This window comes from Symphalangus syndactylus, chromosome 13 (assembly GCF_028878055.3).
Source record: "Symphalangus syndactylus isolate Jambi chromosome 13, NHGRI_mSymSyn1-v2.1_pri, whole genome shotgun sequence".
NCBI classification, from domain to species: domain Eukaryota; kingdom Metazoa; phylum Chordata; class Mammalia; order Primates; family Hylobatidae; genus Symphalangus; species Symphalangus syndactylus.
The window spans coordinates 47,090,755-47,112,807 of NC_072435.2; the positions used below are offsets into that span (position 1 = coordinate 47,090,755).

Sequence of the window (22,053 nt, forward strand, 5' to 3'; positions counted from 1 at the left end):
ATGTAGGGAGATTTTTAAGGAATCAGAGAGACCAATGGAGTTCAGGAGGATATTCATTAATTATTTAGGTGCACCAGCCCAGTTGGATTAACATCCAAAGGACTGAGCCCTGAACAAAGAGTTAAGTTACCTTTTAAGCATTTAATGGGGTGGGGGGAGATTTGTGCAGAGGGAAGCATACTACAGAAGTGAGAAACAAAGCCAGTTATTGAATTGAGATATGCATTACATCATTTCTTACTTTTCAAGGAGAAACATGTTTTGTGACTTGAGTTTGTCTGTCTAGTGACCTTGTAGCTGCACAGCAAGGGATTCAGGGTCTTCACAATGCCTGGGAAAGGAGGAGAGATAAGGGTCACTAACCACTGAAAAACAGGCAGTTAATTTTTAAAGGGCTCCAGCTCTTTCTCTTTCTCAGGAGGAATTGGGTTTTCTTACATACAACTGAGTTTCTGCTTACACACTCTCTAATTTCTTTTAATTCCTGTTCCAAAAAGAGGGGGAGTGCCCAGGTGGTTCACACTCTTCCATCACTGCATGCTGGGTTCCTGGTATATGCATCGTGTAAACATTCATCAAGCTGTTCTTTTATAATATATGTATATTTTATTTGTGTGAAATTAAAAACATACATTTTTGATGTTTTATTTATCCTTTTTTATTTCTTCTTCAGTCACTTTTTGACACATACTTTTCTGGAAAATGATAATTTTATCTAAATTTTTAAATTTAATAACAAAATTCTTTAAAACAATATCATGTTTGAATCTTTTTATTATTACTATTTGAGTGCAGTGGCACAACCTCAGCTCACTGCTACCTCTGCCTTCTGAGTTCAAGCAATTCTCCTGCCTCAGCCTCCGAAGTAGCTGGGATTACAGGTGCACACCACCACACCCCACTAATTTTTGTATTTTTAGTAGAGATGGGGTTTTGCCACGTTGGCTAGGATGTTCTCAATCTCTTGACCTCGTGATCCACCTGCCTCGTCCTCCCAAAGTGCTGGGATAGCAGGCATGAGCCACTGTGCCTTAATATAGAAAGTATAGAAAATAAACTACAGCAAATGTACATGATAAACTATTGAAAAATTGTGTTTTGATATCATAAACATTATAAGGATGCTACTGTCAAGATTTTTATTAAACATTGGATTTATGTTCCCAGCCAATGCATTAAAATGAGATCAGTTTTACAACTACACTTTAAAGTATAGCAAGTCAATAAGCTAGTACCTAAACAATTGGTTCTACCTGGGTAGATTGGATTCCTACACAGCAACTGACACAAAAATTTTTCACATAGATTGAGAATTTAAAACTTTTAGGAGAAAATACAAGACAATATTGTTGTTATAACTGTGGGTGTAAAACAATTTCTTAAACATGGCACAATATAAAAACTTGCATAAACATATTTATAAATTAGATGAAATTTTAAAAACTTTTGATTATCAAGAACTTAGAAAAACATGTTTGAATAAAGATGGTGGAAGGGCAAATCATAACTAAGAAAAAATATGTAAAAAACACATATTACAAAAATTAGTATTTAGAAAATATGCATTACAGAATATGTATTAATATACAAAGGAATGAAATACATTAAAAATGAACAGATGGCACACCTTAAAACACAAATGACCAATTAACCTCTGAAAAATGCTAATTTATTTAGTGACTATGGAAATGCTAATTAAAACTCTAAATGATATACTTTTCTGATTCTCCATTTTGTAAAAAAATATGTCTAGTAATTCCAAGAGATGATAAAAATAAAGTAATTGGAATTCACAAATAACCACTGGCTGTAGAATTAGTTTATAAATTGATGTATATTCACACTGCAGCAGTGAAAATGGACAACTATAGCTATGAAGAGCAACATGGAAAAATAGAAACAATTGTGAATAAAAAAGCAAGTCACAGATGAAAACTTGCAGAATTGATCTAAAGTCAAAAAACAAGCAATGCTGAAACGTATATTGTTTATAGATAAAATTGCATAAAGTAGGCCAGGCACCATAGCTCATGCCTGTAATCCCAGCACTTTGGGAGGCCATGGTGGGTGAATCACAAGGTCAAGAGATCGACACCATTTGGCCAACATGGTGCAACTCCATCTCTACTAAAATTACAAACATTAGCTGGGTATGGTGTTGCATGCCTGTAGTCCCAGCTACTTGGGAGGCTGAGGCAGGAGAATTGCTTGAACCCAGGAGGTGGAGGTTGCAGTGAGCCAAGATCACACCACTGCATTCCAGCCTGGCAACTGAGCAAGACTGTGTCAAAAAAAAAATTGCATAAAATAAATGACAATAAGAAATTCAGATACTGGTTACTTTTGGGTTAGGAGGTTGTTTTTTGTTTGTTTGTTTGTTTGTTCGTTTGAGATGGAGTTTCACTCTTGTTGCCCAGGCTCAAGCACAATGGCACAATCTCAGCTCACTGCAACCTATGCCTCCTGGGTTCAAGCGATTCTCCTGCCTCAGCCTCCCAAGTAGCTGGTATTACAGGCATATGCCACCATGCCTGGCTAATTTTGTATTTTTAGTAGCGACGCAGTTTCTCCATGATCATCAGGCTGGTCTTGAACTCCTGACCTCAGATGATCTGCCTGCCTCGGCCTCCCAAAGTGCTGGGATTACAAGCATGAGCCACTGTGCCCAGCCAGGTTAGGAGGTTTATAGGAAAATTCAGAGGTATCCACTTCTCAGGAATGTGTGATGATTTTATGAAGTTACACTGAAAGTTTCACGAGAGTAGAGACCAATACTTTCTTTTCTATTTTATTTTCTAAGGCTGCCAAAAGGATAGCATATTGTGTGTTGTCAACACACATTTATCAGTTAAAAGAATGAATACATATTCTTTGTAAAATGTGAAACTATGCAAATCAAGATTTTATTATTTTTATTTCCTATAGTTAACAGAATCAAATAGAAAATAATAAAGTATAAAATTCAGAAAGCACTATTGAAAGTTTAATGTTAACCCAGCACTTGCAGGTGAAAATATAGCAAAATTTTTAGTTTCCATATTTGTGACCATTATAATAGCATCAAAATTGCCCTATGAGGAAGGAACATGAAATCTGACTTCAGTAGAGCACAATTTAAGAGGAAAAGGCTGAAATAAAAAGAAAATGAAAAGAAAAGTATAAAAATTGGATTGGGTTAAATCTCTAAGTTATTCTCCATACTTTTTTTTTTTTTTTTTTTAGAAAATAATTTTTACCTCTGCTGGTGCAGAGTGAGGCTGGCTGGTGGATCCTAGGCCCCTCTGTCCCCCTCAGGTGGCAGTGGCTGATCTCTGGTCAGGCATGAGGGGCACCTCCATGTATGAGTTCAGTCAGGGTGTGGAAAAAATTATAGAGAAAGATACAAACCTTCTTGGAAGGCCAGGAGGTTTTTGCAAAGCTTCAGGAAGGAACGAGCCAAAGGCAGCTGTTCTTTCCCGGAGGTAATTAGGCAGATGTAGATACAAAGGAATGTAGGGGAGCTTATCTAAAGACCTTGTTTACTCATGTTGTCCTAAGACCAACCTTTGATCATTTGTGGGCAGAACTGCTCTCTACTGGGGGGTTGGCAATGTTAATTACCCACTAATGGTGTTTACTTGAGACTTTTGTCATTTAATCTGTAATAAATAAATGCAAACTTTGCCAGCTTATGGAGGTGGGTGCTGCTCATTCTGTTAGCACAGCCCCTTAGCTGCAGTGACAGGCAAAATATCTGTGTCAGTGTACGTCTTTCATCCATCACTGTGTCAGTGTCTGTGGGTCAGACCCAGCACTGCCATGCACTGGGCCTGAGGCTGCCCAGCCCAGGAGCTCCTCACTCCCCTGGACTCTTCCATGGTATCTCCAAGCCCCTGCATCATCCTGTCTGTCTCTCTGATGAAAGTCTGTTAGCACAGCCCCTTAGCTGCAGTGACAGGCAAAATATCTGTGTCAGTGTATGTCTTTCATCCATCACTGTGTCAGGGTCTGTGGGTCAGACCCGGCACTGCCATGCACTGGGCCTGAGGCTGCCCAGCCCAGTAGCTCCTCACTCCCCTGGACTCTTCCATGGTATCTCCAAGCCCCTGCATCATCCTGTCTGTCTCTCTGATGAAAGGGGAGGTGGCAGCATAAAGATGATGGGGAAACTGCCCCACATGCCGAGGAAAGCTTGCCCAGCTGCACGAAATGCTCTGGTTGATGAGTTTCTGCGCACCAAGCTGGGCCATGACCAAGGGTTAGAGTGGAGGCGTACCAGGGTGTGGGTGCTTTGGCTGCTGCAGGAGCTGCCCTGTTGGCAGGAGGCAGCAATAGCCATGGTCACTGAAAATAAGGCTCTGCTGATAAATCTCAGACACCAGGATCAGAAGAAACTGGAGAAAATGCCGGAGAGCTTGAGCCAAATGGATGGACTATTGGAGCAGCTGAGGGTGAAGCTGCATGAACATCCCCAAGGATAGAAATGGAAATGATGAAGAAGTCTGGGAAATAGATGACAGAAGATAAAATACAGCCATGAACATGGTAAGGTGATGATGATTCTGGTCCATTGGATCCCACCATCTCCAAGACAGTAAATCTCATCACAGTCACCACCCAGCAAGTTGCCACCACAGCATTTCCTGTTTGTCCCTAAATAAATAAAGGTGATTCTCATCACAAGGGCAAATACAAATAGTAGTCTATTATGTTTTTAACTAAACTGTAGGGGTTTCATTTACTTTTTGTAAGTTCTCATAATTTTGAAAATGCAGTTGACACATATATGGCTTAAGAAGTTTTTGATAGTCTAACGTTACTTGAATTGTTCAAAAACCACTATATTTTATATTAAGAAGAATAAACAATGTATTTGTTTTATATATTTAAGGCTTAGAGTCACAAATAATGCTCCTGTTTATGATTTGAAAACTTTAAAGTTTGGTTTTCCATCTGCACGTACAGAAAACATTGTATCACACCAAAACATTTGTTTTTTAAAGTGGCAGTCATAATTCCTGTCTGTCTGGATATATTTTGGACTTTTCTATGTTAAGCATAACATAAGAAAGAAATTTCATTAGCCAGGCATGGAGGCTCATGCCTGTAATCTCAGCACTTTGGGAGGCTGCGGCAAGTGCATTGCCTGAGGTCAGGAGTTTGAGACCAGCCTGGCCATCAAAATGAAACCCCGTCTCTACTAAAAATACAAAAAATTAGCTGGACATGGTGGCAGCGCTTGTAATCCCAGCTACTCAGGTGGGTGAGTCAGGGGAATCACTTGAACCCGGGAGGCGTAAGTTGCAGTGAGCCGAGATCGTGTCATTGCGCTTGAGCCTGGGCAACAAGAACAAAACTCCATCTCAAAAAAGAAAAAGAAAAAAGAAAAGAAAAGAAAAAAGAAAAGAAAAGAAAAAAGAATTTCATTTTGTTTTAGGTAATCTAAGATTGTTGTACACAAATAACTTTATATATTACGGTAGGGTTCAGGAAACTATATATATAACCTAACATTAATATCACTATTTTCTGATGTCTAAATTTTTTTAGAATTTTTTTATTTTTACAAATGTCTCCACAAATTCTGGGATATTTTACAAAATAGCAGAATACTAAAGAAATGGGTGGTTTGCCATACTATATGAATACTGGTATTCAATTAAAATAACAATATTTTCATCAAAATTTAGACAGTAGATTTAAATTTCTTGATTTTTCACTACAGTGATAGACATTCACAAATATTTCAGAAATCAAAGCTGTATTAGGTTTTACTGAGTAGTAATATGTATAAAAGATCAAGGATCTGTTCAAAATAGATATTTCTCATCAATAATTTGATGCTTTCAAATACCCAGAAGTTTTGTTTTAATCAGATGAAGTCTGAGGATAGTTTACTAGTTTTATTTTTTGTATGATGTGTTCACAATTTTCTAATTTAATCTAATATTGATGATGGTACACAAATCCACTTCTTTTTTCAAATCTCATAAGTCTATTACGTTGTTGAAGATATTTTTAGTTAACATTCTGTCTTTCAGTATTTTTTACAGGAATTTACGTCTAGTCAAATTTGCTCAACCTGTTAATCAGTGTCAGCTGCCAGATTCCAATTCATTTTTAGTGTGCCTGTACTTTTCTTTCTGTAACCTCTGAACTAAATTTATATACTTAATTAAATGTTATATAATACAACTCACATATTTAAAACAAAACCACCAGGTAAAATGAATTCTGGCTTAGTATAAAGAAGCTGTTACCAAATTAGTGTCACATATACAGATGGCTGTGGCTCAACAAACTTTTACACAAAAATATTTGGATTGAATTACACGTGTTGCCATGACTTAGCCTCTAATGACCTTATAAATAAAGACAAATTTATACACATCTATTCATTTTCTCTCATTATGTCTAAAGGTAGCATGTCAAGAAATCTCATGCTACTGTCTGAAAAAACACATTCTACTATTACCTAAGAAACCAACTGGATGGCATTTTTATAACCTTGCACCACATAAGGAAAAACTGCAATGTAGTCTGATAAATGCAGACTCCATCACATGCAAAAGGATAATCCAGAATGCCACTTTCAATATTTAAGTACTTAACCTTTTGGTTGAAAAATGTAGTAAAATAGAGCTCTTGGTAAGTTTTGTGTAGCTTAACATCAGCATAAATTAGGAAAAAATATCTTTTAAAATGTAAACAAACAATAACCTACACCAAAAACAAAAACATTCACCAATGCATACATATTGACTGATGCTCCAGGGACGTAAAATAATTTTTCCTGGGTACACAGCTAGTGACCCAAATCAAGCTCAAATGTGTGATTTTAAAAATTTCATTTTCCCACTTTTGACAGTATTGACATAACAGCTAAATCTTACTCTCAGAGTTGATAATTGAAAATAAACTAAGACAAGTACTATTGAGGGAGGCTAGGTCGCCAAGAAACTCACCATGTCCTCGGGACATGCAGCAGGCATGGCGATTGCATGGTGACAGCATATTGGCAACACAACAAGCCCCAGCATTTGCACTGTATTTCAGCTCACTGAAGCACAGCTCTCTTCAGTAGGGAAACTCTCCTGTAAAGAACATGCACATTTTGATTTTACTTGTCCTCTGACCTTTTACTCATTATAATAGTAAAAAACACACACATGAGTGGAGATTTAAGATGCTAATGAGATATGTGACACATAAGCATGTACAGCCACTGCTCAGAACATGCCTACTAATAACACCACTTTCCACCTCTTTGTAAATAATTGTCTAAGACTCCCATAAATGGAGTCTCTCTAGTTCCAATCTTTCCTGTCTCATTCTTATAAGCAGCCCACCCTGAATCCCTTCTCTCTTGGGGCTATTGTGCACCTAATTTTTAAAATAGTATTTCTGCTTTGCAATAAATCCCTCTATGTTGCGTCTTCATTGTGTCTCTTGTTTAAATTTTTGAAACTAAGAACTGAGGTCTCACAACAGTCATCGACACTATCGTGCTTTGTTTTGTATTCTGCGTTAACATTATTTTTTGTGATATGTCAACATCTACATTTTAAACACAGCCCAAACTGCTAAATTAAAAATTTAAAGGATTGTAAAAGCCTGTATATTTTTCAAGTTTCAGCTTTATTACACTTTATGTATTCAAATTTTTAAAAAAATTCTGCCAGGCACAGTGGCTCACACCTGTAATCCCAGCACTTTGGGAGGCAGAGGCAGGCATATCACCTGAGGTGAGGAGTTCAAGATCAGCTTGGGCAACACGGTGAGACCCCATCTGTACTAAAAATACAAAATTATCTGGGCGTGGTGGCACATGCCTGTAATCCCAGCTACTCGGGAGGCTGAGGCAGGAGAATTGCTTGAACCTGAGAGGCGGAGGATGCGGTGAGCCAAGATCGTGCCATTGCACTCCAGCCTGGGCAACAAGAGTAAATCCCCATCTCACCAAAAAAAAATAAAAACTATTGTGACACAAATATATCTGTCAAATTTAATATCCTACATAGTAGTTTGAATTAACTTCCAAAATGATTTATATTCATTTATTGTTATATTTACTTTTGACCAAGTTTAGCTTTCCAAACTAAATAAAAACTAAAGCATGTTTTCAAAGCTTCAAGGAACTAAAGTTTACTGGCATCAAATTCTCTGTAGTAAAATGAACAAATAAAACCATCTTTTTATCAATAATATTTTATATCTGAGCACTTAAGCATCAAGGACAGGACTTTGGATGATGTTGACTGAATATTTAAACTAATGAAGTAGAAAATAATTATCAGAATAGAATAAGTGATGGATACAGAAACAGAATACTTGACAAAACCATTCAGGGTATGTTTGACAAACAAGAAGATTGCATAGGACCTGCACTGCACTGCACTACTCATGTAAACTGTTCTCTGTAACTTCAGTGTTTATTCTCAACCTTACAACCACCATATACCCACATACACAGAATAAATAAGATTAACTCCTTTTCCTGGAAGGCAGTGATTCCTCTTTTATTCTATTACATCTGTTCCACAATCCTGTGATAATGCTGTTGAAGTGCACCTTCTTACACCAGAAGATCACCTGTGTGAATGTGAATAAACTGACACTGGAGAGGACCAGCTCAGCAAACTCATTTGAACTGCCTCTGCATTTCAGGCAGTTAAAAATGCCTTTGAAGAGTGAAAATAAAGTTACTGCTGATTAAGCAGAGAGTGTAACATGGAAAAAGGTTTTTCAATTGTTTAAAAATTACATTGCATGGACTACAACTTTTAAAATGTAAAATGCATCACATAATACTGCAAAAAAAAATAGAATAGAAATGATAGGTTTGGCCACAAAGGACAGCCAAAGCTCTATTATAGCAATATAGAAAAATACATATCTACTGCCAGAGGAAGGTAACTTGAAGTATTTGAGAAATGTACTCTAAAAATCTAAAATTGTTTTTAGTATTAGCTTCTACAAAAAATGTTCCTTAAGCATTTTTAATTTTTGAAAAAGTTAAATCCATGCTTTGGCAGTTTAGCTTTTCTGAATAATTTAAATAGAATAGAATAAAATAATATATATCAAAAGATCAACTTTTCTGGTAATGGATAACTTTCAGACTAAAAGAGTTAAATTTTACAAAATTGTATGCTGATCATTTTGATCAGAAGCCTCTTTCTTGGAACTGGAAGAGATGACACAAAGATGGTGCTTTCATGTTGAGTGGGAGAGAAATGGTTACCAGGGGCTACATCATAGCTGTTTCACTAATCAACGTTGATTTTCATTGCTATTTTGTCTAAATTATGGTAACAATTAATGGCCTTGATCCAAAAAATTTTCTTAAAACTTAAGTTGTCAATCAGCCATAATATTAACCAAAAAATGCATTAAAATGAAGGTATTTAAGTTATAATTCATATTTTAAAATTAAAATACTTCTGGAAATCTTTAAGGTTTTCTAGGTAGAGCATTGTATTATCAGTGAAGATAATTTAATTTCTTTTTTTCTATTTAGATGCTTTTAATTTCTTTATTTTCTCAGATTGTTCTAACTAGGACTTCTAAAATTATGTTGAATAGGAGTGTTAAAGTGGATATTTTTGTCTTATTTTTATTCTAATAGAGAATGCATGCAGCTATTGCCTTTTCAGTATAATGTTGGCTGAGGATTTTTAATACATGGCTCTTGCTATTTTGAGGTATGTTTTGTCAATGGTTTCTTTGTTGAGAATATTTTCATGAATGAATATTGGATTTCCTTGAGTGCATTTTCTGTGTCTATTGTGTTAATTGTATAATTTTTAAATTATCTGTACATGGTGAATTGCACTTATTGACTTGTATATGATGAAATATCTTTGCATAGGTGGAATTAAGCTCATGTGATTGTGGCAAAACGTTTTGATTTGCTTATGAACTCAGTTTGCTAGTATTTTATGGAGGATGTTTCAATGTTTACCAAAAATATTGGCCTGTAGTTTCCTTTTTTTGTTGTGCCTTCACTAGATTTTGGTGTCAAGATAATATTGATTTTATAAAATGAGTTAGGGTGGAATTCCATCTTGATTTTTTGGAGTACATTCAGTAGTAGTACGAGCTCATCTTTGTATATGAAGTAAAATTTTGTTGTGATTTTATATAATCCAGGGCTTTTATGGTTGGTAGGTTTTTTATTACTAATTCAATTTCATCTTATATATTTTATACATTTTTGCCCTGTTCAAGACTTCTGTTTCTTCCTGGTTCAATCTTGGAAAGTTGTGTGTATCCAGGAGTTTATTTATTTTCTTAAAATTTTCTAGTTTGACTACTATGAACATCTCTATGCCTGCAAACTAGAAAATTAAGAAAAACAAATTTAAATGATTAAAATAAGAATAAAAATTTAACCCACAGGAACAATATTCTTTAACTTATTTGCAATTTAAAGCCACTGGCAAAATAGATGACTAAAGATGTTAGTCCATTATGTTACCAAATAGTATATTGTTAACATCTTTTACCTATACTTTTGGGCAAAGTGGAAAAGGTTAATCTTTGTGGCACAATAATTCTTCGTTGAATGCACAATAGTATTTAACATGTTAAAAATGGTGAAACTATTAACTTCACACATAATCTAAAATTTTTAAAATGTACTGCATTTTATTACATAAAAGTACAATTAGCACAATATATGAATAATATACTACTAGTTTTCTCATAATGCAAAAGGATATTACTCTTAACACCTACCTCGTGCATCACTCAATAGTATAAGTTAACCACAAAGAACCTCTCCACTTAGATTTTCTTCATGCATCTTACATTCTAATGTCCTTACTTGTCCATAGAAAAGATCATAAATAATGCCCACCTAATGGAAAAGAATCTCTCATACCTTTGATGCAGCAACAAATGATCACAAGCTTTCACAAGTGAATAAGAATGAAAACAGCAGAAAATAATGAGAGTTGAATGACATCATTTGCTTTCAAAAATTCTGTAATTTTTTCAAGAAATAAAGTATACTTTGAATGTAGTTATTACTCTGCAAAAAACTTTTACTCCTCTTAGAGTTATATACAAATAATTTTTATACCAACTTTAGTTTTAGATTATTTTCTATACTCAGAACTCTGATTTAGTAAAATATCCAAAGTGTCAGTTCCTTATATATTTCTACTATAAATTCTCTTATATTTATGTAGACTTAAATTAGGATTAATTTTTTTTCATTTTTACTGCATTTTCAAGGATATATTGTAATATAAACTCTGGTGTTTTCTAAGCTATAGTTTTTGAAAATTTGTTTTCCTAAATTTATTACATTTGCAAGACAATTCTTCAATATAAATTTCCTGATGTTGAACAAAGTTTGAGCAACTCCTTCAGAGTTTTCCTCTAGTACAAAATGTGGACAATAAGATCTGATACAAGTAAAGGTACTTCAACCCTCTTTACATGTGTAATGTTCATCTTCAATATAAATCCTCTTCTTCACTTTAAAGAATAAGATTTTCTGAAAGGTCTTTTGACAGTAATTGCAGTTATCATGCCTTTATTAAGCATGAACTCTCTGGTGTTGAGTAAGATGTGAGCAGATATTAATGTCTTTTTCACAGTCTATATTTGTAGAATTTTTCTCAAATATGAATGCATTTCTGTGCAATAAGGTGTGAGTATTAGTTAAAAATTTTGCCACATTGTTCTCACTTGTAGGAATTTTTTCCACTATGAATTATATTACCTATAATCAAGTACGACAACCATTTAAAGACTTCATCACATTCTTCACATTTCTAGGATTTCTCACCAATATGATTTCTTTTATGGTTGTAGAAAAGTTTGAGGTGTTGTCAAAAGCATTATCACATCTTTCTGGTTCGTAGAGTTTCTCTCCAGTATGAATTATCTTATGAATCATCTTATCTTATGAATTATCTTAAGTGTTAAGAACTGAGGACTAGTTAAAGCCTTTGCCATATTTTTCACACTCATAGGGTTTCTCTCCAGTATGAATTTTCTTATGTTTATTAAGAATTGAGGACTGGTTAAAGGCTTTGTCACATTCTTCACATGTGTAGGGTTTCTCTCCTGAATGAATTATTTTGTTCAATAAGGTTTGAGTACTGGTGAAAAGCTTTGCCACATTCTTTAGTAAGGGAATAGGACCAGTAAAGGCCTTTGCCACATTCTTCACATTTGTAGACCCTCTCTTCAGTATGAATTCCAGTATGAATTACCTTATGTCTACTAAGGTGTGAGGACCACTTAAAAGCTTTGCCACATTTGGCTGGGTGCAGTGGCTCACGCCTGTAACCCCAGCATTTTGGGAGGCCAAGGCAGGCAGATCACGAGGTCAGAAGATCGAGACCATCCTGGCTAACATGGTGAAACCCCATCTTTACTAATAATACAAAAAATTAGCTGGGCATGGTGGTGGCAGCCTGTAGTCCAAGCTACTCAGGAGGCTGAAGCAGGAGAATGGCTTGAACCCAGAAGGCAGAGCTGACAGTGAGCCAAGATTGCACCACTGCAGTCCAGTCTGGGTGACAGCGAGACTCCATCTCAAAAAAAAAAAAAAAAAAAAAAAACAGCTTTGCCACATTCTTCACATTTGTAGGATTTTTCTCCAGTATAAATTATCTTATATATAGTAAGGGTTGGAAGATTGGTTAAAAGCTTTGCCACATTCTTCACATTTGTAAGGTTTCTCTTCAGTATGAATTCTCTTATGTTTAGTAAGGATTGAAAATATACTAAAGGCTTTGTAACGTTCTTCACATTTGTAGGGTTTCTGTCCAGTATGAATTCTCTTATGTGTGGTAGGGCGTGGGGAATGCTTAAAAGCTTTGCCACATTCTTCTCATTTGTAGAGTTTTTCTCCAGTATGAATTATCTTATGTATTGTAAGTGTTGAAGACTTGTTAAAAGCTTTGCCACGTCCTTCACATTTGTAGGGTTACTCTCCCGTATGAATTAGCTTATGCCTAGTAAGGCATGAGAATCGGTAGAAGGCTTTGCCACATTCTTCACATTTGTAGTGTTTCTCTTCAGTATGAATTATTTTATGTTTAGTAAGTGTTGAGAATACACTAAAGGCTTTGCCACATTCTTCACATTTGTAGAGTTTTTCTCCAGTATGAATTATCTTATGTATAGTAAGGGTTGAAGATCGGTTAAAAGCTTTGCCACATTCTTCACATTTGTAGGGTCTCTCTCCAGTATGAATTAGCTTATGCCTAGTAAGGTATGAGAATTGGTAGAAAGCTTTGCCACATTCTTCACATTTGTAGGGTTTTTGTCCAGTATGAATTCTCTTATGTGTAGTAAGGTTTGAGTCCTGATTAAAAGCTTTGCCACATTCCTCATATTTGTAGGGTTTCTCTCCAGTATGAACTCTCCTGTGTCTAGTAAGGGTTGAGAACCATTTAAAGGCTTTGCCACATTCTTCACATTGGTAAGAATTCTCTCTAATATGAATTTTTTTATGTTGACTTAAGTGTAAAAGCATGCAAAATGATTTGCCACATTTTTTACATTTGAAAGGTCTCTTTCCAGTATACCTGATCATATTTCTGTTTGAATTTAAAAATTTATGAGACTTTCATATATTTATCACATTGAAATCTTTTGCTCTGGGTAGTTGTCAAATACTGGCTTAGTTCATTATAACCTTCTTTGGGCACATTACATTCATTCACACTTTCACAGCCTTTTCTTAAGTGTAAATCCTTATGTCCACATTTTCCACATTCTCTCAGTATCACTTTTTGAAAAGAATCTTTAATGCTCAGCCCTGGCCAAAGGTCTTGGGCAAAATGAGAACATACAACTGAAAGAAATAAAAATAACAAATTACTCCACTTACTAGACTCAGATAAATATAGATTACAAATCTAAACTATAATATTATACAAACTACAGAAGAGAGCATAGCAAAATACCAAAGGCCCTAATTTTTTTACAGTCATATATATGTAACAAAAACATACTAACCAAAATACATCTGAGAAAAAATTATAAATGAGTTAAGTGCGTGAAGTGCCCCAGGTGAGCACAAAGCTACATAGAAGGGAAAAACAAAAGTTTGTTACATTTACCCAATATGGCTATTCCTACTCCCCAATATAACATAACGCCTTTAGAAGTAAATTCCCAGCTGGGCATGGTGGCTCAACCTGTAATCTCAGCTACTCGGGAGGCTGAGGTAGCAGTGAGCCAAGATCGTGCCATTGCAGTCCAGCCTGGGGAACAGAGAAAGACTACATCTCAAAAAAAAAAAAAAAGGTAAATTGCCAACTTTAATTTTTTTTAAAAAAGACAGGTAAAATACTGGCTCATAAATCTTTATTACTTTCTTGTAGGGGCCTTTCTAGACACTGGTTTCTGTCTCTCATGACATATAGTGCTGAAAGAAATGGTAGTATACTTTGGAATGACAGTTTGAGTCTGCTGAGACCAAAGGTAAATGTTAACGCAGTAAAGAGGCTGCAGTACCACTGAAAGAAAACAGGGGTGGCAAGTGATTACTGAGTATTAAGAAAAAAGATGAATACGGGTCAGGCACGGTGGCTCACGCATGTAATCCCAGCACCTTGGGAAGCCAAGGCGGGTGGATCACGAGTCAAGAGATCGAGATTATCCTGGCCAACACGGTGAAACCCCATCTCAACTAAAAATACAAAAATTAGCTGGACATGGTGGCACACACCTGTAGTCCCAGCTACTTGGGAGGCTGAGATAGGAGAATTGTTTGAACCTGGGAGGCAGAGGTTGCAGTGAGGCGAGCAACTCCAGCCTGCACTCCAGCCTGGAGAGAGACAGAGCAAGACTCCCATCTCAGAAAAAAAAAGAAAAAAAAAGAAAGAAAGGAAAAAGAAAACAAATGGGAATTACAACTACCCAAGCCCCTTGTAACAAGCCATCTAAATGTGGACCCTAGAGCAGACCCAGCAGCCTGGTGACCAAGTTACAACCCAACTCCACTACAAACCCAGAGGGCATCCCAGAACCCTGGGGACTCAAAAAAAGATCTTTACCCCTGAAATCAGTTTATGAAAACGTAAGGAGTTGTTTGCTTTTTCAAATTCATGGACACCAATATAAAAAACGATTGTGTCCATTATCAATGCTTCTATTTTAACACAGCACTGGAAGTGTGTGGCAGAATAATGAATAAAAAACATTTTTAAAAGCCATTGAAATTGAAGACAAATAGTTGCTGTTTGAGGAATATATAATCTTATAAATAAAAAACCATAGACAGTACATTGAAATTTGTCTAATAAATACACTCAGTAAATTAACAAAATATAAAATTAACATAAAAGTATAAGTTATTGTTCTATACACTTAAAACAAGCTATTGGATACAGTAGAAATAAAAATATTTTACTAATTTCTTTTTTTTTTTTGAGACAGAGTCTTGCTCTGTGGCCCAGGCTGGAGTGTAATAATATGATCTCAGCTCACTGCAACCTCCGCTTCTTGGATTCAAGTGATTCTGCTTGTTCAGCCTCCTGAGTAGCTGGGATTACAGGTGCCCACTGCCACACCAGACTAATTTTTTATACTTTCAGTAGAGATGGGGTTTCATCATATTGGACAGACAGGTCTCAAACTCTTGAACTCAAGTGATCCACCCGCCTCAGCCTCCCAAAGTGCTGGAATTACAGGTCTCAGACACGGTACTGGCCAAGAAAACAATCTTTTTAAAAATATAATTAAAATACTAAATTTCCGAGAACAAATATAACCCAAGAGGTAAAAAATCCTAACAATGAAAGCTATAAATCAATAAATGAAATTAGAGAAGACACAAATTTTAAAATATTTCATATTTATGGAAAGAATATTCTTAAAGTATCATATTCTCTAATCTATAGATTCAGCACAATTCCCATCAAAATTCCAGTGAAATTTTTTTACAGTAATGAAACTACAATTTTGAAATTTACAACAAACTACAATAAACTTTGAATAGCCAAAGCAATCTTGAGGAAAAAGAACAAAGCAGAGGGACATCATACTTCATAATTTCAAACTATATTTCAAGAATATAGTAATAAAAACAGGAGGGAATGTGCAGAAAAGTAACATAAAAACCAACAGAACAGAGACCAGTACTCTCACACATTTTAGACATAATGCAAAAAGATAACTAAAATACTAGTTTAACGTAAAGTTTCTCAAAATCATGCAGATATTTGTGTGTCCCCCAGAACAGTGGAAAAGCAGTCAGATTGTGCAGTCTCTTATATGCCATGAAGAGGATTTTGGCTCTCTCTGTGAACCTTGAAGGAAGATCAATGAAGGGAAAGTAGAATCCTTAGAGAATTTAAAAGCATAAGACAGAAGATGACCCTATGTGAGAAAAACAAAACAAAACAAAACACACACAACTCCGGCTTCCCAGAAACTATTTGCTTTGGAACAGAGCTTTCCAAATCACACTGTAGAGACTGGCTTTTTTTTTTTTTTTTTTAAATCTTCCAACCTTTCATCTATGTCAACGTTTCATTTAGTCTCACCTACCTGGGAGTGTGGCTACCATACCGTGTCACTTCATATTCCGGGGATCTTTTCCTTGCTCCTGACAGGTGATCAGATCAGCTTAGAGAAACCAATACCTGCTTTATTAAAAATAAATAATATGAATCTTGCTCATATTCTTTAATTACCAACCTAGTACCATGCTTAGTAAAGAGGATGTAATAGAATATTCTAGAAAATTAATCCCAAACTGCTATTTAATAACAGAAAGTTCTTAACATTTAGAAAATATTTTAAATTTGTACCTTCTTAATTTCACTACCCAGTACTCATGAATCAAAAATAAGTGCTGGCAAATAGATTTTAACATATGGGCAATAATATTTTATACTACGAAATTTTTGAAATTACCACTACTCTGGAGTGAAGGATACAGATCAGCTTGGGAAAGTAAAATGTTCAGGCCAAGATAAAACATCTTGAAGAAATTTTTTTCTACGGAGATTTCTCAAGATTTTTTGAAAAAAAAAGATCAGAAATTCCTGTACGCAAAGCATAAATTACCAAAAATTATTCTACAAAATAGAGAAATGAAACTTTTAGGGTATATAAGGAATTGTGTATTAAAGTTATTCTCACCCAAGAACACCAGTTTTCTGTAGTTCTCTAACATCACTTTCCTATACAAATCCTGCTGAGCAGTGTCCAGGCATTGCCACTCCTCCAGAGAGAATTTGATGGCCACATCCCTAAATGTCAACGGCCCCTGAAAAACACAAGCTTGTGTGCGTGTGCGTGCGCGCGCACACACACACACACACACATTTACAAGTGTCCATAGGCAAAATTTATCATTTGAATTATGGTTAAATGAGAGAGTAAAGAAAATTTGTTCTGACTTATAGGAATGACTAAAATTATCCAACAATTTTCAACACAGAAATATTCTCTAATGTATTCTCTAACTCTGAGAGAAGATAATGGTATAAGACCCACAATACCAGGGCATATATGATACTTTTATGAATAATAAAGTATAAAACTAAAGGCATAAACACAAACATGTACATTTTTAGTGCTATATTTGCGTCCTAAAGAATGAGTTGTGTATATTTTTCAGACAAAAAAGACATGCTGAGTTAGAAGGCACCTCTCCAGTTTTAATATGTACAATAAACTGAAGATCTTGTGCAGATTTTTTTCCAGAAGATCTGGAATAAAGTCTGAGTTTCTGAATTTCTAACAAGCTCACTAGTAATGCCAATGCATTTGGCCGAAAAAGAATATTTTATCAAACATCTAGTAAGTGAAAGACCCTGTGTTTTACCCAATTTTTCTGGCCTGGAAACAAAGACAAGAGTCTTCATTCTTCAAAAACAGATATTTGTAAAGAAAACCTAAGAAAGAAAGGCAGCTGCCACATTAAATGTGATGGTTTATGCACAGCTCTTCTTTAGCCACACAAAGATACTTAATAATAAAGAGAAAAATAATTAACTCTATAGTGAAATAAATATTTCAGGGAGCTCTTTAAGTAAATTGTAAAATCAACTGCACTAGGATCGATTTTTATGATGTGCTGATGCACACAGAAGAACACATCACCACTGCTGAGATATTGCCCCTCAAAAAGTATAGTCTGAATTTAACCACACAGAAAAATCAGTTTTATGCAGAGTTCAAGATGCAGATATCTTTTATGTTCTGTCACTTTTAGTAACAATTTAAAGTAGTCTTTCTTTAGCACCCTAGAAAGTAGGTATCTCTCAATAATTTTTTTTCAGAACTTTCTGGGTAATAAACACCATCCTGTTTAAATCAGCATTTTCTTAGTCCTGTTCTGCATAGAGTTAATGGAGAACACAGATGAAGCCTCAGCATTACATGTTCTCTAATTTTACTAAGGACCCCAGCTTTCCCCCAATAGGAATCTTGAATATCCATGTTTTCCCATTTCAGCAGCAACAAAGGGAACATTTTTAATAGTGCAGATTATAAATTCATGGTAAGAATTCTGCATGGCGTATAAGAAGTCATGATTTAGAGAGTGTAGAGAAGACTCTGGGATATAGGAGAGAAATATTTTGCAGAGACCCTTGACTATCACAAGAATTTTTAAAAGTAGCTAAAAAAAATTCATTAGGGGAAAAGAAACACAAGTAGAGAAGTAAAGGTTTGCAAGGACTAAATGCATGGCACTCCAGGAGGCAGAGTGGACACAGCTCTTCATCCGACACATGTTTGGCTGAAAAAAAAAAAAAGCCATTTTTCCTCTTTCGTCTTCTTTGGAAATGCTTTTCAGATGTCATTCTCTGGAGAAGTTACACCTGCATCTTGAAAAAATTCCTTTAAAGTTGTCAGCACCACCTGTTTACCTGCTAGCCTCACACCCACAGAAAAAAGAACTAAGACCTGCAGAAAAAGCCCACCCATTTCTGTCCTTTATAACAGCAGAGATTCAGGAACAATGAGCTGCTCCATGAATATAAAAATATGTTTCTTTATTTCTGTCTTCAGGTGAAACCCTGTCTCTACTAAAAATACAAAATTAGCTAGGCATGGTGACACGTGCCTGTAGTCCCAACTACTCGGGAGGCTGAGGCAGGAGAATTGCTTGAACCTGGGAGGTGGAGGTTGCAGTGAGCCAAAATCACACCACTGTGCTCCAGTTTGGGCAACAGAATGAGACTCTGTCTAGAAAAAAAAAAAGAAGAAGAATGATGCTGGAAGCATTGCATTGCTCCTCTTTGAACTACACTACAGTAACCAAAGCAAATTATACTGGTAAAAAGAAAAAAAGAAAAAAAAACAGACTCATAGAACAATGCAACAGAATAGAGAGCCCAGAAATAATGCCACACACCTCCAGCCATCTGATCTTTGACAAAACTGACAAGAGGAATGTAAAAAGAATTTCCTATTTAATAAATGGTGCTGTAATAACTAGCTAGCACTGTATACAAGATTGAAACTGGTCCCCTTCCTTACACCATATATAAAAATCAACTCAAGATGAATTAAAGACTTAAATGCAAAACTTAAAAAAAACCCTGCAAGATAAACCACATAGAAAATACCATTCTAGGCATAGAAACTAGCAAAGATTATATGATAAAGATACCAAAAGCAATTGCAACAAAAGCAAAAATTGACTAACTGAACCTAATTAAACTAAAAAGCTTTTTCACAGCAAAGGAAAATATCAAAAGACTAACCAGACAATCTACAAAATTAAAAAAAAAATGCAAACTATTCTTCTTACAGAGATTTAATATCCAGAATTAAGAAACTTATGCCAGGCTTGGTGACTCACGCCTATAATCCCAACACTTTAGGAGGCTGAGGTGGGTGGATCATGAGGTCAGAAGTTCAAGACCAGCGTGGTCAACATAGTGAAACCATGTCTCTGCTAAAAGTACAAAAATTAGCCAGGTGTGGTGGCACACGCCTGTAGTCCCAGCTACTCAGGAAGCTGAGGCAGGAGAATCACTTGAATCCAGGAGTCGGAGGTTGCAGTGAACTGAGACCACACCATTTCATTTCAGCCTGGGTGACAGGGTGAGAATTCCTCTCAAAAAAAAAAAAAAGAGACTTAAACAACTTTACAAGAAAACAATATACTACCTCATTAAAAAGGAGGCAAAAAAACATGAAGAGATGCTTTTCAAAACACAAATATGTGACTAACAAAAATATTTTTAAAATATTCATCACAGCTGGGAATGGTGGCTCACACCTGTAATCCCAGCACTTTGGGAGGTGAAGGTGAGTGGATCACGAGGTCAGGAGTCCAAGACCAGCCTGGCCAAGATGGGTGAAACCCCATCCCTACTAAAAATACAAAAATAAAAAATTAGCCGGGTGCAGTACCAGGTGCCTGTAATCCTAGCTACTCAGGAGGCTGAGGCAGGAGAATCACTTGAACCCAGGGGCAGAGTTTGCAGTAAACTGAGATCATGCCACTGCACTCCACCCTGGGTGACAGAGTGAGACTCTGTCTCAAAAATAAAAATAAAAAAATGTTCATCACATTAGAGAAATGCAAAAAAAAAAAAAAAAAAAAAAAAAGCCTGCAATGAGATACCATCTCACACCAGTCAGAAAGGTGTTGTTAAAAAGTCAATAACAGGTTAGGTGGGGTGGCTCATGCCTGTAATCCCAGCACTTTGGGAGGCTGAGGCAGGTGAATTACTTGAGGTCAGGAGTTCAAGACCAGCCTGGCCAACATAGTGAAAGTTTATCTCTATTAAAAATACAAGAATTAGTGGGGCATGGTGGTGTAAATCTGTAGTTTCATCTACTCGGGAGGCTGAGGCATGAGAATCACTTGAACCCATGAGGTGGAGGTTGCAGTGAGCAAAGATTTTGCCACTGCACTCCAGTCTGGGCAACAGAGTGAGACTGCCTCAAACACAAAAGTTAATAGCAGATACTGGCAAGGTTTCAGAGAAGAGAGAACGCTTATACACTGCTGGTGGGAGTATAAATTATTTCAACTATTGTGAAAAGCAGAATGGCAATTCCTAATAGAACTAAAAACAGAATTACCATTTTACCCAGCAACCTCTTAATTGGGTGATGTAATTCATGTCTACATTGAATAACTCTCTTTTTCTCACTTCTGTAGTATGCTTCCCCCTGCACAGATCTCCCCCAACTCATGAAATGCTTTTAAGGAATCAGAGAGACCAACGGGTCTCTCTGATTCCTTAAAAATCCCACAACATTTTCTAGGAACTTGCCTGAGATTGCAGATGACAGATTTACTGTCTCCTTTGCCTGTGGGACTAGAGCCCTGGGGCCAGGGGAGACCTGGCATCAAAAGCGCACTGTTGGGGAGCTTCACCCAGATGGAAACCAGCTCTTCCTGCATCCCAGCACTCTGCCCAGCAGCACAACAAAACTGAGGATGGGGCTGCAGGATGATACCAGCACTTCAGGAGCTGTGGTAAGGAGCAAGGGCCCAAGGCAGGGAAGCCCATCCCATAAGGATGAAGGGGAGCTTCATCACCTCCTGGGGAATGACCACTAATCCAACCCAGAGTGGTTGGGGGCAGCAGGAGTGGCTTGTGAATTTGGATGAAACTTGTGTCCCCACCAACAAAGCGAAAGTGGTTCACTGGATCTGGAGACAGGAACTGGAAAAAGGAAGGAAAGGGGCCAATAGAACAGCAAGTGCAGCAAAGTAGAGCTTGCTGGCAGGGTGGCAAGAATGGCTTGCCACCACAACTGGGAGTGTGTGGGTGCATGTGAAGCCACCTGGGACATAACAGAGGTTTGTTTCATCTGATGAGGAGTCCTGGGGCAGGGGAGGTGTGTGAAAGAGACTCTTCAGAGAGGCCAACACGGGGGGTGATGTGGGGAGGCACAGAACCCTTAGCGCGGGCTGTGTGCTCCAAGGTAAGAGCAGGGGAAATCAGACCTAGGACACTGCATAGGGCTGATAGACCAGCTCCACAGCTGCAGCAGGCCGTGACAGGGGAAGGCATGTTCCTGGCTAAGCATTGTCCAAAACTCCTGTAATAGGACCCGGTCTGGTGGATCTGAGAGTGAAAGTGAGAGCAAAAGTGGGCCTCAAGGGAGGAAATGGGA

The 22,053-nt window shown here is 36.6% G+C and overlaps 2 protein-coding genes across 2 annotated transcripts; both read right to left on the reverse strand.

Moving 5' to 3' along the window:
* Nucleotides 1–11,669: 11,669 nt before the first annotated feature.
* Nucleotides 11,670–12,827, reverse strand: LOC134731309 (zinc finger protein 679-like). Its single transcript, XM_063614911.1, has 2 exons — nt 12,818–12,827; nt 11,670–12,177 (listed from the first exon to the last, which is right to left on the reverse strand). The coding sequence occupies exons 1-2, from the start codon at nt 12,825–12,827 to the stop codon at nt 11,930–11,932; spliced, it is 258 nt and encodes an 85-aa protein (XP_063470981.1). The 3' UTR covers nt 11,670–11,929.
* On the reverse strand, nt 12,651–18,405 carry LOC129460216 (zinc finger protein 430-like). Its single transcript, XM_063614912.1, is given in 4 exon segments — nt 12,651–13,568; nt 13,570–13,801; nt 17,101–17,227; nt 18,346–18,405. Coding segments are annotated over 4 exon segments (1,059 nt in total). The 3' UTR covers nt 12,651–12,928.
* Nucleotides 18,406–22,053: the final 3,648 nt, after the last annotated feature.